Genomic DNA, 16,622 nt, shown 5'->3' with positions numbered 1-16,622 from the left:
CCCAAGTCATCTTTACTTTGCTTTCCTGGCAAAACAAAGAAAATCAGAAAGAAAACGTGTGGAAAGGTTTCCTAAAAATAAAAGTAGCACTTAGCAAGTTTAGGTCCACTGTAACTGATAACACAAACAGAAATAAGAGAATGTGGGAAGAAATACAATGTATTTAAGCCTACGTGGATCTGAGGCTGACAGAACGTCTATCAATGGGACACCTATCTGTATGCTTTTCAGTGCCCCTCTATTTCCTTCTTGACGTTAATGAACAAGCCAGAAATACATCCTGTGTGAAAAGTGTCTACTAATGACAGAACCGCTCCTCCAGAAACAAGGAAAATGATATAAAAACATGTTACATCATTTAGTTAAATTCAGAGGACAAAGCCAAGTTCCTCTCAAGAAAAAAAAAAAAAAGTCAACATTCAGAATAAACTTCATTCAACTTAATTTTTAGGATCCTTGACTTCTGAAGATTTATGGTCTTGCTGGGTTTTGATAAACAAACCAGAAGGGCATTAATTTTACACACACTCAGTTCCTTAATCCTGAGTAACTCAAACTTTTGTCTTTCTTTTTGACAGGAAGAAAGAAAATATCTGTGCTACCCAGAATATACTTGCTATTTTTACTACTGTTTATTTCTGAAATAATATTAAGTTTTGTCAATAGAAATAAGCAGCAACCATCAGAGCCTCATAGCAGGCATTCCACAGGGCCACAATGACCAGCCAACACAAACGTTATAGCAAAACTAGGTTCTCTCTTTCAATAGCTCTTTGTTTTTTCAAACACAACTTCCAGAGTCTGTGCATTTTTTTTGAAGACAGTAATTTAAAAAAAACACAGATGAATATAATTACATTCTTGATTGACTTACATCAGGAATTGTCTCTCCAAAAATAAAAGTGACAATCCAGTGTCAAAATGCCATTGAACAAAAAGTCATTTCGGCCTGGCAGGGCCTCCAGGCTGAGGGCCTCTATTCATTAATTTTTGTCTCTCTTAAGCTGTGCAAATAGAGCTTCTCTTAGCAGGGAACCTTAGAGAAAAGCCACACATACCTCGTATATCTCACCCCTTAGCAAAATAGTATCTGACAACAGGAATCTTGAGCATAAATCTGTGACACAGCAGCACAGGACTTTGATGGTGGTTCACTTAAATAATTCATCTGACTCCTTGTTCAGGTTCAGCAGCATGATGTTGGAGTGAAGGAGAGATGGAGTAAACAAATATCCCCCACAAGAGCATTTTCCTTTAATATTTTATAGTCTTGCAGAAATGAAAACTTTTGAATGGAAAGAGGTGGGAGCAGCTTTGGAATGTCAACATCAAAATGTCTGGAACTTAGAAGGCAAAGATATACCAAGATGAAATGAGAAAAAGCTTGCAGAATAGGCTCTAAGTTATTTTAATGACTTCAGGGAATTCCACTCTTTAGTCATCTATCAATGCCTAGGTAAGGAAAGAAGAAATTTGTTTTAACCTCTTATTCACAGTCCCAATGCTAAGCCCTGTATGGTATCTGCCAGCAACCTTCGTAACCATGATGACTGAAAGATTGGCTTGAGCAGTTATTCCTTATTCTAGACAGAAAAGGAGGTAGAAAAATAATAATTAAGGAAAAAGATAATTAAAGCAACTACCAGAAAACCAACCAACAAACAAAAACACACTGATAAAGATGAGAATTTACTTTCTAAAAACTATGAGAAATTTCTTCATTTCTAATCATGCAAGAAAAAGGTACTATAGGAAGTAGATTGCACTTCAGTGCTCTGGCAAGACCAATTTAGTACGTTTCAATGGACATCATAATGTTCCTTGGAAGCAAGTTAACTAAGCACTGTTTAACTACTTTTCATTTTAATAACATTCTGACAGAAATGTTAATAGCCAACTACAATATCAGTTTCCATAGAACACACGGCATTACAGAGCAAGATAGAAGTAAAAGAATAGAGAAATAAGGAAGGCTATTACTTAAAAGACTTACGATGCATAATCTAATTTAGGATGCTGTTGTTTTTGTTGTTGTAAAGAAGTACAAGCTCTTTAATTTTAATATTGAACAGGATGTATGTATTTTAGAAATAGTCACCTTCAGCATTCAGTCAAAGAGTTAAAACAGACACTTGATATTGATCATCCTCACAAACTATACACAGTTCAAGAGATCTGGCATAATTGCACTGGCTCAAGATGCCTGTATTTGTATCTAAGTAACATGCCTCAGCACATCTCCTTGAAGTCAAAGCATAGATATGATGGAGACCTAAATACTTAATACCTTCGCATGGACAAATGCTTAATTCCTAAAAATACCATCTCAATTTATTATTTTACCAGCTAAACAGAACATTTTAGGATTGAGACTAATAGGCAGCCAAATTCTTTCTCACCATGTGCTCTTGGAAAAACACACTTGTCTCTTCCAGCACCACTCAAAGCTCTTTCTATTTATAACATTCATCTGCCTGCACAGATAACTCTCTCTCTCTGTCCCATGATGTCCCTTCTAAATATTACTAAACATGTTTTTTCAGGAAGTTTATTTTAAAAAGAATCAGATTAACTGAGGACATAGTATATAAAGAAATATTAAGGTCTAGAGGAACATGAAACTGGTAGAGTGTCTGTATATTCATGGTGGTGTAACAGAACCCCAAGTTTGTTTGTTTGTTTTTTTTCCCCTCTATTAAGATAAAAGAAACAGAAACGGATTCTAAGCAATAGCTGATAGATTATGTACTGACATCATTTGTTTCCTCATTGCATGCTGTCTAGACAGAGCTGTCAAGCTTTACAGTAAGGCTTCAAATATCAAATACAAATGTATTCTACCTTGCCTGAAGAGCATTACTCAATCATAGAATAGCCTGGGTTGAAAAGGACCTTAAAGATCATCTAGTTTCAAGCCCCCTGCTCTGGGCAAGGTTGTCAAACACTATAGCAGGCTGCCCAAAGCCACATCCAACCTGGCCCTTGAATGCCTTCAGGGATGGGACATCTGCAGCCTCCATGGGCAACCTGTTCTGGTGCCTCACCACCCTCAGAGTGAAAAACTTGCTACTAATCTCTAATCTAGGTTAGAATTTACCAAACATATTTGAAACGTTAATAACCTACCAAAGTTACTAATATGTTTACTCTGTTTATAGTACTCACGAACTTCAGTCTTTTTTTTTTTTTGGAAGTCACAAAACATCATTCTATTATAGTACCATACAAAGATATATCCTTACCCTAAAATTTTTAAAGAGACCTTAAATATGACAATGACCTCCACCATCTGTGCTGTCTTCTTGTGTCCTTATAGTATACTGGACACCCATTTGTCAATATAAACTCATTGTGTAAAGAATACAAGAAAGAAAACCCACATAGCCTCACTTCTGCTAACAAGACACAGGTGTTTCATTATCTGAAGCCTAGAAAAGCTGACTACAGTAGTGTGCTACAACAAGATTGCTCAGGCTCGATTCTTACTCTCATTTTTTTGACCTTGGTTATTGAGCCTATACTGATGTTTTTTAAATGTTGACTTCACCTTTCAAAAAATTCAAAAGTTCCTGAAATACCTGTGAGGGTAACGTTCTTTATGTAGACATATTTCGTCTATTGCTACTGAGGGAATTTGGGAAATAAAACCTGCGATTATAAATCATTAAAGTATCTTTACTTAGAGTTAGTTAACCTACCCCACCCTTGAACCAAAAGTAAATAGCTCATTATAGGAAGGAAGAGCACAGAAGAGAAATGATGCCTCGGGGAAAAATTAAGTTTCTATATTCAGCTTAGTTTCCATTTATCATAGCTATGTGAGGATCATGTCATGACCCCTGGGGGCAGAGGTGAATACCTCAGTATACTCAGCTCATATACAATCTCTGAATTATTCATTAGCCACAGGCTTATTTTATACATTATTAATCAACTTCTTGGTACAGCAGGCAGTGCCAAAATGAACTATCTTCCATGTGTACCTCTAGTACATCTTAAGGCTGAATAGTAAGACTGACTGTTGTCAGTACTAAAGCCTTAGAGCATTCTATGCAATGTTCCAGCCTCCATAAATACATGAACAGAGGTGCTTTTTACCCTAGTTTCCCTTCTCCTACAATCCCTACAAAAGATACATCCCTACACAAGATACCTGCTTTGTTTTCAAAGTGAGAACTTATTACTGAGCAATGACATGGACATAACATTCGTTTCCAAGATAAAGTTTGAATTCAACATAAAGGCGAATAAGGTATGTAGCAATCTGTTGTCCATAAGTAATGAAATACATACTGCTGCATTGAGGGTAAGAGACTAATATCATTTCTGTTCTATTTCTGACATCATTATGTTGCTTAATGCCTTTCAGCAAAGCAGTGGTTTGCTGTGACACAAACAGAAAGTTGGTTTCGGAACACTGATCTTCAGAACAAGATCTCATTCGTTTCGTGATATCAAGGAAAAAAAAAAATCACACTCCTTGACCTCTTACTGTGTAAGAAGAAATCTGAGAAAGTATAAAATAGCACCTAAGCTTTGTGTAATCATTTGTTACAATTGTTGATTTTACAAATGTTTGCATAGTTTCAAAAAATTGGGTTAGTGGAAGTGTTTCAAACTCTGATTCCACAACAGGCTGCAGCTTCATCCAGAATTTATTTTAATATACAGACCTTCAATTGCACTGCAATTATTAAACATGGTTTCCCATGTTTGGTGTATTTTCACTTGTTTTTCCTGTGTATTTTTACATCTGCAGGAAACTACACCTTACTTATCCAGTTCTCTGGACATTGCACTGCAAACAAAGCACTAATCAGAATTTAAATAAAAGGAAGGAGAAAATTTGATTCAGAAACTAAAACTTGGTCAACTGTAGAAATAGGAAATGCTAGTTTAGGAGGATTCTTCTGATGATCCAGTGGAGATGGAAACATTTTTTCAAGCATAGTTAAGCAGGATTTATGTTCACATCGGGCTTTGCAATCAGAAGAATGTTCATATAGGGCTTTGCAATCAGAAGAAACTCATATATAACATGTAGGTTTTGGATTTTTCACATTGTTGAACTACTAAATATTTCAATTTGTAAAAGGAAATGCTCCATTTAAAAGACAGGGATCTACCACTATGCCTTCTACTTTCAGCTGATATCATAAATAATATGACTTCATTCTTATGAGGTGAGACTACAGTTTGTCCACTTTGAGCTCTTCTGATGCAGTGGTATAGCAAGCTGTCTAGACAGGTTACTTAGAGGGCTGTTATGTACAGGGATGATAAAGAGCACTCAGTTCAGTCTGCTTGTCCCACCTATAACCATTTCAGAAATGAAAAGAGGTGTTGGTAGCTGCAGGAAAGTTTGCTCATTTAGCACTGCTTTATTAACTCCCAAAGGCTATTCAGTCTTCTAGCTTTGCTGAAGTACACACAGTTGTTATAATGTATGCACACCTATAACATCGATGGTCCTGGCTGCCCAACTGGTAACTACTGAAAGCATTTACTGATTTCTATCTTTTCTACCCACTAACTCACATTTTCCTTTCCTTGAGCATCCTATTATGCTGTTGCCACAAGAACCATTCAATGCATTTTGCAGGAATATATCCTTCAATATTCAAGAGTAACTCGTGTCAGTCACTACGATTTGGATACCTGGTTTTGATCCTTTGATGTCTGCATTAAGTATCTAGGGGATTGCCAACACAAACAGGCCAACCATGGAAGTAACTTATATAAAACTGCATTTTTATCGTAATGTGAGGTGCGTTCCCCTAAACACTCATCAGTAGGAGGATCACAGAAAATGAAGTTTGTTCCCAACCTGGATGTTTCATTCCTTCTTAAGTCAATAGTTCTGACGGAAGTCAAAAAGTCCAAGCCGTGTCATTTAGAACATTTCTCATTTCACGAGGGTCTGAGGGCTGTACTCTGACCCCACTTATGCTTATGTGCTGATATTTAATAAAAGTATTTATTCATGAGAAAGCTATACAAAAAACACATTCTGGCACATATTAGAATGTAAGTCAAGAAATGCTTGAGAATGTTTTTTGTCTTGCAGTCGTAAAACAAAAATCAGTAGATAAGGCCGTTATTGTAGGTTGCATGTTTCCAGTCACTTCCACAGTAGTGAAATGAAACAGAATAGCACCTATCAGTGATAAGGTTTAAGCCTGAACAAATATTTACAGTTGGAATAGAGGCTGGCTTTGCTTCTTGTGAGAACTCTGAACTGCAAATACAAAAGGTCTAGATCACAAAGATCTAGTTCTGTATTTCTTTTGCTTAAATAACCTTCAGGTGCCCATTGGTCAAGACAAATTGCTCTATCTGCAACACAGGCCTTCACGTTATCTCATGTATTAATAATAAAGTTCTTTGAAGGTTTTTTTTTTTTTAATAAGGTATTTACATTAAAAAAATCACTTTATTTTCTTAAGGATTGCTTGGTCTCTTTAAAAACCATCAGCTTCAACATTATCATGTGTTTGCAGGATGCCTGCTTCATTCAAGCTTTCACTCAGAATTCAGCTGACCTTAGTGCCATGGCAATCAGTTGACATTGGCCTTTCACTTAGTCACTAAGCATTTTGTTAAAGAAGGTCAGTTCAAAATTCTGTCTTTTGAAACAGTCTTGATATTACACTATTAGTCATCAAACCATCAAGATGGTCCATGTGGAAAAATCAGAACACACGGAGGTTGACAACACTGTCCCTCACATTCTAGGGTATTACTTGAGAATATATTGACATTATTGACATACTCGCAGATCCCAAATAAATATGCCTCGAAATTGGTACCTGTATCAGCGATGAAGACAGTGGTATACAGAAAATCAGCTTATATTTTTTTTTTATTTAAGAGTTGCATTGGAAAACAATTGAACATTTATATCCCATTGATAAGGGTTTGGTTAAACAAGGAACAAAAAACAAAGTTAAGAAGTTTGTGTCCAGTAACTCTGAATAAACATCAGGTCTTCTAATGACAATTTCATTTCCTGTTTATATAACATTACAATATTTCAGGATACTACTTCATCAGACAATTCATTTTTCTGCATTAGCACTGCTGAGTGCCATGTTTATAATTAAACAACTGGCACGCTACAGGAGAAGGCTTTCTCTGAAGTGACCGTATTTCTATATTGAATTCTGTTTTGTACATAAGTCACGGCACAAGTGTGATAAATTACTTTTCAAGAACAACTCAATGCATGTGAGCAGAAGAAAAATATTCTAATGCTTCTTCTAGGTTTACACTGAGTTCTAATGTTTTATACTTTATGCTATCATTTGTTGGTGCTTGGTATGATTTTAGAACAGTTCTTTAAATCCTTTTCAAAAATACTTCATTTCTTAAAAACCATCAAGACTAAGTGAAAGATTTGGAATCTTTAGAGAGTAGAATACTGTGGCACACAGGAGCCAACACCAGAAAAACCAGGTGCAACACCCTGAGGTATGATGCATGTTGACATCTTGGAAGATTTCTGATATTATTGTCACTGCCTGACAAAAATGTTTCTTGCTTCCATTGCTTAAAGGTTTCATTTTGCCTGTGAGACAGCACTGCTAAGAAACAGATGGTTCTTGAAGAAATCAGATTCATTTTAATACAAGCAAAAGCTTTTTTTTTTTTTAATAACTATAGGTGATAGAGAAGTTCCTTTTAGGAAATGACATGTGGAATCCGAATGGAAGTTGGCCACTTTCATTCAGATTTCTGCCAACCCAATGCAAGACTGAACTACGGATGACTTGCTTGCTTCAAACACTGGCAAAGTATATCAAGGAAAAGCTCCAAAGAAAGAGAAACTGCATTAGCACTCCATTCCATGGACCACAACCATTCATCCAAATCAGAAATATGAAGCATCAGCATACCTCATTCTTCTCATGATACAAAAACAAAAAAACCCCTAACACATAGGAAATGCATTTATGCAAGATGATCATATCACGCCAGCCCAAGTATACCATTTGCAACAAATAATTCCAATAAGTAATTCTTCCAGAAAGTATCTTATTTTGAGCATAAGACTCCCACAAGGTGGTTTTATTTTTTTTCCCCTCTCTCCTGTAAATGTGTTACCATCCCACTAAAAACACACTATTTAAGCTGAATAGTCATTTTTTAATTGATTGACAAGATAGGCTAGAACAGATTACTTGGACTTTCTGGTAATATAGCAAAGCGCATCACCTACTGCAGGCACAAGTACCTTAATGACAGTTTGGGGTAGGAGAGGTAATTTTTAAGTTACATTGCAGGATCCCAGGGAACAGACAAATGCAATTCCTGAACTTGCAAAGACCTGTTTCCATAAAATCCCCAGATTGCACAAGCATTTCTACTATGAAAAAAGCAACATAAGAAATATAGTCAAGTTGTAAGAAAAAAAAATATAACAGTTTCTAGTAAGGAAAGCACAATATATTTTGTCTTGCAAGAGAACAGATAGCATGGCATTTGTCCATTTTCAAGTGCAAGAACTGAATTTAAGGACCAGCTGTTCCAGAAGTTCTTCAGAGTTGAAAATGTCAAAGTTATATCCATATTCACCTACTTGAGCTGAACAGAAGTTGCAGTCTTCCAGATCTTGCAGGTTATCCTGTTATAGGACAAGTGTCATATATTCAGATATTGCCTATTTCTCTTGCTTACATTTTGTTCCAGTGATCATAAAAGCATGGAAATAAAAAACTGATTATTCCTCAGGAGCAGTGCAAGTCCAAATACATGTAGTCCACAAGATACTAGTCATTCTTACACAGGATTCCCTAAATGTATTTCCATTCAATGCTTTAGTAGGCATTAAAGACTTACATGAGATTACATTGATCAACTGTGGTTCTGTTAGAAAAAGACAGCCACATTCTGTACGTTTTTGTAATTGAATTTTTAGAGAAACTCAAGTTTCAAGACACTTAGTTAATTGACATTTTTTTGGGGGGGGGGTTGTTCTAGCTCTATCAGCTAGAGTAGCTATATATAGCTATTTTAACACCTGCCCCAAAATAAAAGCTATAGATGAGTAACAATGGTCATGGAAGAGCCTTATAGCATGCACATTTTCCACTTCACAAGCCCTGATGTGATAAAGCCAGAGGAAAGCAAAAGAGGAGGCACAGCACAAGCACCAGAGGGCACACCTCAGGTACACACTGCACCAAGCATAATGCCAGCCAGCACAGCTCCTTGGGCTGCTCTGATTTCCATTTAGATTAGAACCATGTTAGCACCCACATACGGATTGCCATCCCGGTAACACAAGGTAACAGCCTCTTGGGCTCTTCTAGCAGTACCTTGTATGCTGGAGCGCTCAGATGATGCTGAAAAGTGTTTGCTTGCATATGTGTTCCACCCTTTATCTTAAGTAAAAACAACTTCAGATTGCATACATGTGACAGCAAAGACTGCCGCGTAGCTCATCTGGTCTTATAGTTCACTCACATGTTACAGGAGTCAATGAACACAGAGCTGAGGAAACAGTTTATATAAAGGCAGGCTTACCAGCTGGTGCAGAACGCGAGCAGTGAAGTTGAAAACCATGATAATCGGCACATAAATCACTCAATTTGCCTTCCTTAAAGTCTGACTTGGAATCCTCTCTGCTCTCAATTTCATCTGAAGAAAATTTATCCAGTTCAATTAATACTTCTGACATTGTGAAACAGTCTCAGTGTAACTCAATAAAAACCAAAGTCAATAAAAGAACAAAACACCTTAACTTCAGCTTATTTGCCTTCTGGGGAAAAAATAACTTCCTATCATAAAAATATTACCCCAAGCTGTAATAGTGCAAAACGCTTTTAACTTCCTTAATGACTGAGAAACTCCATTTCCATGAAGCTGTTCTTCCAGCTCTGCGGCATTTGCTAAATATTGCAGCTCTTCTTTAAGGTAGAAAAATACTTCTTTAACAAGTTCTCTTCTCGGAGTGACAACAATATTATAACATTCCAGCAGAGCTGGTACAAAAATAGAAAGGCTAAGTGGAGACATCTGTATCTCCACTAAGTTCTGGACTAACTTTAAGAGTCTAATTCCCATTTTGTTACCCACTGGTCCGGCTGGGAGGGGCTAAGCAGTACCAATGAACACAAGTGCATCCCGCACGCCAGCCTGGCAGCTGCACGAGGAAGCTGCTTCTTCCACAGCTCGGTTTCCTGGGTGAGCGCTCAGGTCTGTGTCCAGGATGCATGCAGCAAAACGTAGGCACACCACACGCTCCATCAGTCCTTGAAAACAAGCAACGAACAGCTCTTGGTTTCTCTGCTCCATGTTTTTAAGGCTTGATTATACCAAGTTCCTTCTTAGGAAAACCACTGGTAGTAACGTTAAGCAAACCGGCTCAGTCCTGGAAGCTTTCTCTGCACTTCTGCCCAAGCTGCGATACCAATAAACCCCGGCAGAACTCCCGAGACCCGATCCGCTCCTCTCCCCTCGTTCCAGCCTCTGCCCCGGCAGCTGGAGACACCACTAAGCAGTGCCGAGGGAGGCACCCGCTGGTGGCAGGGGAAACTGCACGGCTCCAAGTTTCCCTGCAGGACGGCAGAGCTGCTACAGCAGGAGTCGTAATTCCTCCAAGTGCGCCACACGCGAGTTTGTGCTAGGGAAAAAAATAATCAAGCCTGACTAGAGAAAAGGCACCTACGGATGATGCATCAGGTATTAGCTGCCTATCACTTGCTTACCTTGTTTGCTAGCAGTAAATGCAGAAACATCTATGTGGCCACACAGTTTGTAGGAAAAAGTCTCTTAAATGGTACCAAGTGGACAAATCCCAAATCTGTTAACTCAAGTTGATAGAGAGGAATTGCCAGGGCAACCCCAGCTAACATGAGCCTTGTTTCAAACCAAGCCTTTGGCAGTTACCTCTCCAATCCCCGTGCTGACTGGGAGCAGGTAGAGCTCCCCTGTGCCTGTGTGGGAAACGTACCCTCCAGCAGCACCCACCTGTCAACCAAGGAAACCCCAAACATCCCAGTGCGACAGTTCTCCAACTTAAGGGAACTTGCAAGAGGAGATTGTCTAGGTGACTTACAGTCAAAGCAGGAAACCCAGGTGTGGAACAAGGCCATTGCTACTAACAGAAACGGTCAAGTGGCACTGAAAAAACAATTTCAGTCACAGGGGAGGTTTTCCAAGAGGCCAGAAATAATTTGAAGCAGTTCTTTCATTTCACTTCAATTAATGCACATCAGGAGTGGGGAAAAAAAGACAGCCTGGTCAAAGAATCACAGCACTTCCCCAAACTTTAGAAATGGTTATGTAACAGGGAAAACAAGCAAGCCAATGTTACACAGTTTGGAAGGCAATTCCAGCACAACTCATGCCAAGAAAGGCAGAAGAGCAGAACTGACATACAGCAGTGTTAATAGAACCTTATTTCAGTTTTTAATTACATCAAGTCTGGTTATACTGCTATTGATAGCTGAAGTAACATGATGGTATTCTAAAACCATCTTCCCCCAGTCGAAAATGCTGGCTGTTAGTGACACATTTTCCTGTGCTTAGCTGGGTATCTGTGATTTTTCCCAGCATATGCAAACAAATTGACTTCCTGTACAAGTTTGTATCTGATGTTTTAGGTTTCTCCAGAGGCAATGAACTCAGTGTAGCTTACTGTAAAAATGAGGCATCTGATTATTATGTTTCTATTATGTTTTCTACATAGCTACTGTGTAACTCTGAATATGCAAATCACTTTAAGGCATGTTAAATCTTTAGCAGTATGACCATTTTTCATTTGTATAATTTTTTTGCCTTTATGTTACGTGTTTATGTATATCATATGCTAACAGTAGGCAGTGCTTCTCATTTTTTCATCAATTTAGAGATTCCCCAAACTGGTTTATCATTTATGCATTACAGGGTGTGTGTAAAATCCCTGGAATACCATTTAACTGTGCTAACAGGTAAGGATCATTTTACAGTGGTAGAATATGACAGCATATTGATCATGACTATTTACTTTTCATTTATCTACTGAAAGCAGTTACCTAGTGCTGAAATTTGATAAACCCTACTCTTCTTTTCCCTGTGGCCCATGGAAGGCCAGAACAGCAGCAGATACCTATAGACATTTCCATGTTAGTAAAGCAAAACAGATGTGCAGGGCATAACACTGCACCTGCTTTGGCAGTGCAGAGCTGAGCCAGCCTGTGAGCAGCTAAAGTCCTGTATGGTATGGCGTCTTCGGCATCTCTCCCTTGGCATCCTCATTCCTCTTTCAACACCAACAGTACAAGTCGGCAAAACCAGAAGCCTGATCTATTTTAATACTGCTTCTATTGGCCAAGAGGTTTATAGTAACGAAGAGGAAAAACACTACCCAATTGTCCCTTCTGGCAAGGTATTAGAACAAAATCTTAGCAAATAGCATAGGAACAAACCATTTTCAAAACCTTAAGTGCCTAAAGGTGCTCATATTAGGCACTTAACTGAACAATCTAAAGCACCAAAACATGCTGTTCCTCCAAAGTCTCAAAACAATTTGACTCTTTTAAAGTTGCTCTATGAAGACATACTCTAATGCATCTGGTCAAACATATACATACTGGCAAGTTATTTACAGTAGTCTCATGGTTCTCATGCTTTGTCAGTAGAGCATCAAAAGTTGCAGGTTTTGGAATGTGAAAGTAGGGTTTATACCACTAGCAGTGTTTTAGAGATAATAGAAATTTAATGATCATGAACCATTCAGATATTATGATCTAAAACTCAAGTCATGCCGAACCAAGTTATGAATACTTGTCCCTCAAAGACTACAAATAAGAGAATGTCAAGACAATTGTCTCATTTGTGAAAAAAACTCTTAATTCAAGAGAAGTACATGTTTATACAATAGTGAAGATACATTGACACAATTCTCCATTAGTCCAAGGTTTCAGTGCTTAGGCCTTCATTTAATTGAAGATCCGAGCTTAATGCCCTCAGCTTGGACAGAGCTGTGCCTGTTCCCAGAGACTGCTCTGTTCGAGTGTCAGTGGGGAATCCATGTGTTAATTTGAACCTCTTGTCATACCCATTTGAACCACAGATAAACCAGACGTTCAAAACAGAGGAAATTAGTTCTCACCTTCGTAGAACAAGGCTAAACTGCACTGGAATTATATTATTTCAATCACAGTAGATAAGAGTATTTGTTTATATTACAAGGCTAGCATGCTCCAAGCACTGAGAATATGGGAAGTAATCTAGAGATGGCTGTGCAGCATCTGCTTAGAAGTGCACTATCTTTGTTTGAATACATATCCAGAGGTGTTTGGCATCTCAACTCTCACATAATAGTTTTTAGCCTGACTATATTGTTCAACAAGCCAACTGTAGTCTAACAGCAATTGGCAAGGACTTTGCAGTGAGGACATAAACTTGATAGATATCAATGGACAAAAAAAAAAGCAGAGGCTTCAGTGCACTTCAAGGAAAAAAAATGCATCTGGCTGCATGTTTCTCAGATAAACCAAACAGCATGGAAGAGAAGCAGTAAGATAAGCATTGATTAATCAGTTGAATTAATTTGTCTTATTCCTGGATGTTTGTTAACACAACCTCAAACTGTGAGAAGGCACAAAAGGAAGAAAATAGAACTAGTTCTGAAACAACATCTAAACAGGTCCAATATAAAACCACCTCATTTCTATTACGAATAGCTACAATCCTTATTGAGGGTTTTGGTCACAGACAACCCACCACATCAACGGCCAGAAAGAACTCAACAGAAAAGGCATACAACAGAAAAAGCAGCTGACCCAAAACATCTTTGCACAGAAGCTCTCCTAAGATGTTAAGATGTTAAGTCACATCCTAACATTGATGATTTCAAAAATAACGGTGTTGCAATATCTGTACCAGAGACAGCTTCAATGCATAAAGAACTTCATTTATACCTAAAAAAAGAATTATGTTTTACCTAATACATAAAGAGACCATAAATACAGCATGCTGTAATAAACCAGAGCAGTTTTTAAATAGCAAAAAAGTTTATACTACCATAGCACATGTTTAACATTATCTTATCAATTAATTCACGAGCCGTTTAGATTTCCACAGAACTGGTTATTTACATTGTAAGAAGAGGTAAGGAAGAAAACTCCATCTGTCTTCTGTTAACAAACCCAGGAATACCTCAGACTGTCTGCTAAATCAATTGAGGCACTATTTGAATTTGATTATTTTACTGTATCATCTTTATCTTTTTTGAGCTGGTAGAAAAATGAACCAATTCTGGCTACACTCTGCTGATGAATTAACACATCTGAATGTTTTGCAAATAGCTTTGCCTTCAATATTGAATAATCCATCTTAAAAGCATAGTTTTCTACTTCCCATTTTCTTATTTATGGTTGTTGGGAGGCAATATTTAATTATGAATTAACTATCCCATAAAAATTTCAAATTCCCTTTTGAGTTTACTGCAATTCTTTGTTTTAAAAGCATTACTGCATGATTCAATGAAGAACTATCCTAAAATAGGTCACCATCATCCTCCCCAGGGAAGAAAGAACAAAATTAAGTAGCCAGACAGCACACTGTCATCACCTAACTTTACCAATTATAATAGGAAAATAAATTGGGGAATACCATTAAAGGCAGACATGCACTTAATGAACTACAGTCCAAAAACCTGAAGGCTATTTAATCTTAGCACTTCTTAGTTGTAGAAATACGTTATCTAAATTTAATTTAAGCCGAACTTCTCAATATATACTTGCTGACAAGACATATACAAAATACATCGAGAACATACTCTGTCATTCAAATGCAAGAAGATCATTTATACTGCTGAGTCATTAAAAACCCGTTTTGTCTTGAGCAAAATGCTCATTTATTTTGCTCCTAGATAATGTTAATACATTTCCAATTACATTTGATTTTGATTTTTAGCATGCTGAACACAGTCAGTAAAACATATCACAAAATGGATCATTCCTGTTTGTGAGCAACAGTGACAGTTGCAATCAGTTTATGTTACAGTATTACCAATAAGAAAACAGTACTTGGAAGTTTGCATTAATTTACTTTCGAAGTAAAGAAATGTGAAGGGAGACCACTAACAAAGATCTGCTGATAACAGCAAGCTAAAACCAGGTTGACCTATTACACATTACTGATATTCATCTAGTAACTACTTTTCAGCATTCATTGTAATATCAGATAGTTACTAGGATAAGAGACCATTCCCATAACACACTACAAACCTTATGCTTTGTCACACAAAGACCTTTTGCAGTTGCTAACAAGATGTTCACATGGTTGAAGCAATGTGTGATTTCCACTAAGGTGTTGCTTGTAGCCTAAAGAGAAGACCAAAATACCAACAGCAAAGAGATAAATGAAACAAAGATCAGCTCCTAGTGGCAAAGTTCAAAACCGAAACATGCCCTAGTTACAAAGCAATTACTCCTCAAATCTTCTCCACAATGCTTGACAAACTTCCTAAAGGCCTTCATGTATTTTTCTAGTTATATGCTAGTTTTACACAGGTTCCAGCAAAGACAAAATTGAAAGCTATGCATTACATTTAGTAACTTCGGCTCAATAATTTTAGATATCAATTGCGGAATTCAAATTTCATTTAAGATATTAATGGGTGCAACAGAATGCTCTGTACAACTGTTTACTGTTTCCAGTAAGACCTCACAAACAAAGCAAGACATCAAGAATATTGTTTCTACCTTATTTATAACCAAAATAGCAACTATGAAAGTATTTTTTCATACTTTTAAGACCCATACAGACAAGCATATATTCAATTGGTTTCAGAAACATTTAGTTTTATGGAAGATTTATTTCCATGACAAAACAGAGCTGCCTAGGTTCACAAAACTCTAGAATGATAGCTGGTTAAGGAACTTGACATATTAAGCATAACATACTAAGTACTCCCTAAGCAACAGGAAATTAAACGGTCCTCAAACATTCTCTTACTGCTTACTTAAAAATAAGATTTTGTAAAATGCAATAATATTTCCTTACAGACAATGGATGTTACTCAAAGCACTAAGTCATTCAACTGTTTATTTCATATCTGCATTTTTTGAAGTTGGATTTGCATTTACCATCAGATTACTGAAGTTGTTTCTTGAAAAATTCACATGTACAGTCTTTGAGATGCACACTATTTCCTCAGTGCCAGGCAGCCACTTTGAGCATGCTTAGCCTATGAATGATAGACTTGCTCAATGAATTAATTTCAAGTAGACACTAGGTGTCTGACTTGCTTCATGATAGTACATGCTTGTTGTTGAACAGAAAGGTAATGGGAAATATCAGAGCAATTTAACCAGAGACAAACCATTCCCCTCACCCCCCCCCCCAGTCTGGTCTTATCTTTTAGTAACAGGAAGGCCTACTGTCTGTACATCTGAAATTTGGGGGGAAACAAAGGACGTGATTTTGTGGCTCAGCTCTTTGTATTGCTGGTTGCAGTTCACTGTCTATAGAGAACATACCACTAGCCAAAAGTAAATGTCAGAGTCAGGTCTGGCATTTCAGTAATGTTCTCACAAGTCCCAACATGTAGAAATAAAATTTTCCTGTATTCCTCCCCACCCCACAGCGGTTGTGTTCAGAGACCTGTAACAATGTCAACAATTGTTTCC

The 16,622-nt window shown here is 37.4% G+C and overlaps 1 protein-coding gene across 5 annotated transcripts in view; it reads right to left on the bottom strand.

Moving 5' to 3' along the window:
* The window catches only part of ANO3 (anoctamin 3), a 237,433-nt gene that overhangs the window by 195,917 nt on the left and 24,894 nt on the right, over nt 1–16,622 (bottom strand). For 2 of the 5 annotated variants that reach the window (XM_068684984.1, XM_068684988.1), the window contains exon 2: nt 9,526–10,624. The exons of 1 other annotated variant lie outside the window; for it this stretch is intronic. In XM_068684984.1, the coding sequence (XP_068541085.1) occupies nt 9,526–9,679 (154 nt within the window). In that variant the 5' untranslated portion in view covers nt 9,680–10,624. Of the gene's footprint in view, nt 1–9,525; nt 10,625–10,709; nt 10,855–16,622 lie in introns of those variants that run through there. 2 more of the 5 variants (XM_068684985.1, XM_068684987.1) reach the window with 2 other exon arrangements.

This window comes from Anas acuta, chromosome 5 (genome assembly GCF_963932015.1).
Source record: "Anas acuta chromosome 5, bAnaAcu1.1, whole genome shotgun sequence".
Classification (NCBI taxonomy): domain Eukaryota; kingdom Metazoa; phylum Chordata; class Aves; order Anseriformes; family Anatidae; genus Anas; species Anas acuta.
This window is presented reverse-complemented; position numbering and strand designations above follow the sequence as displayed.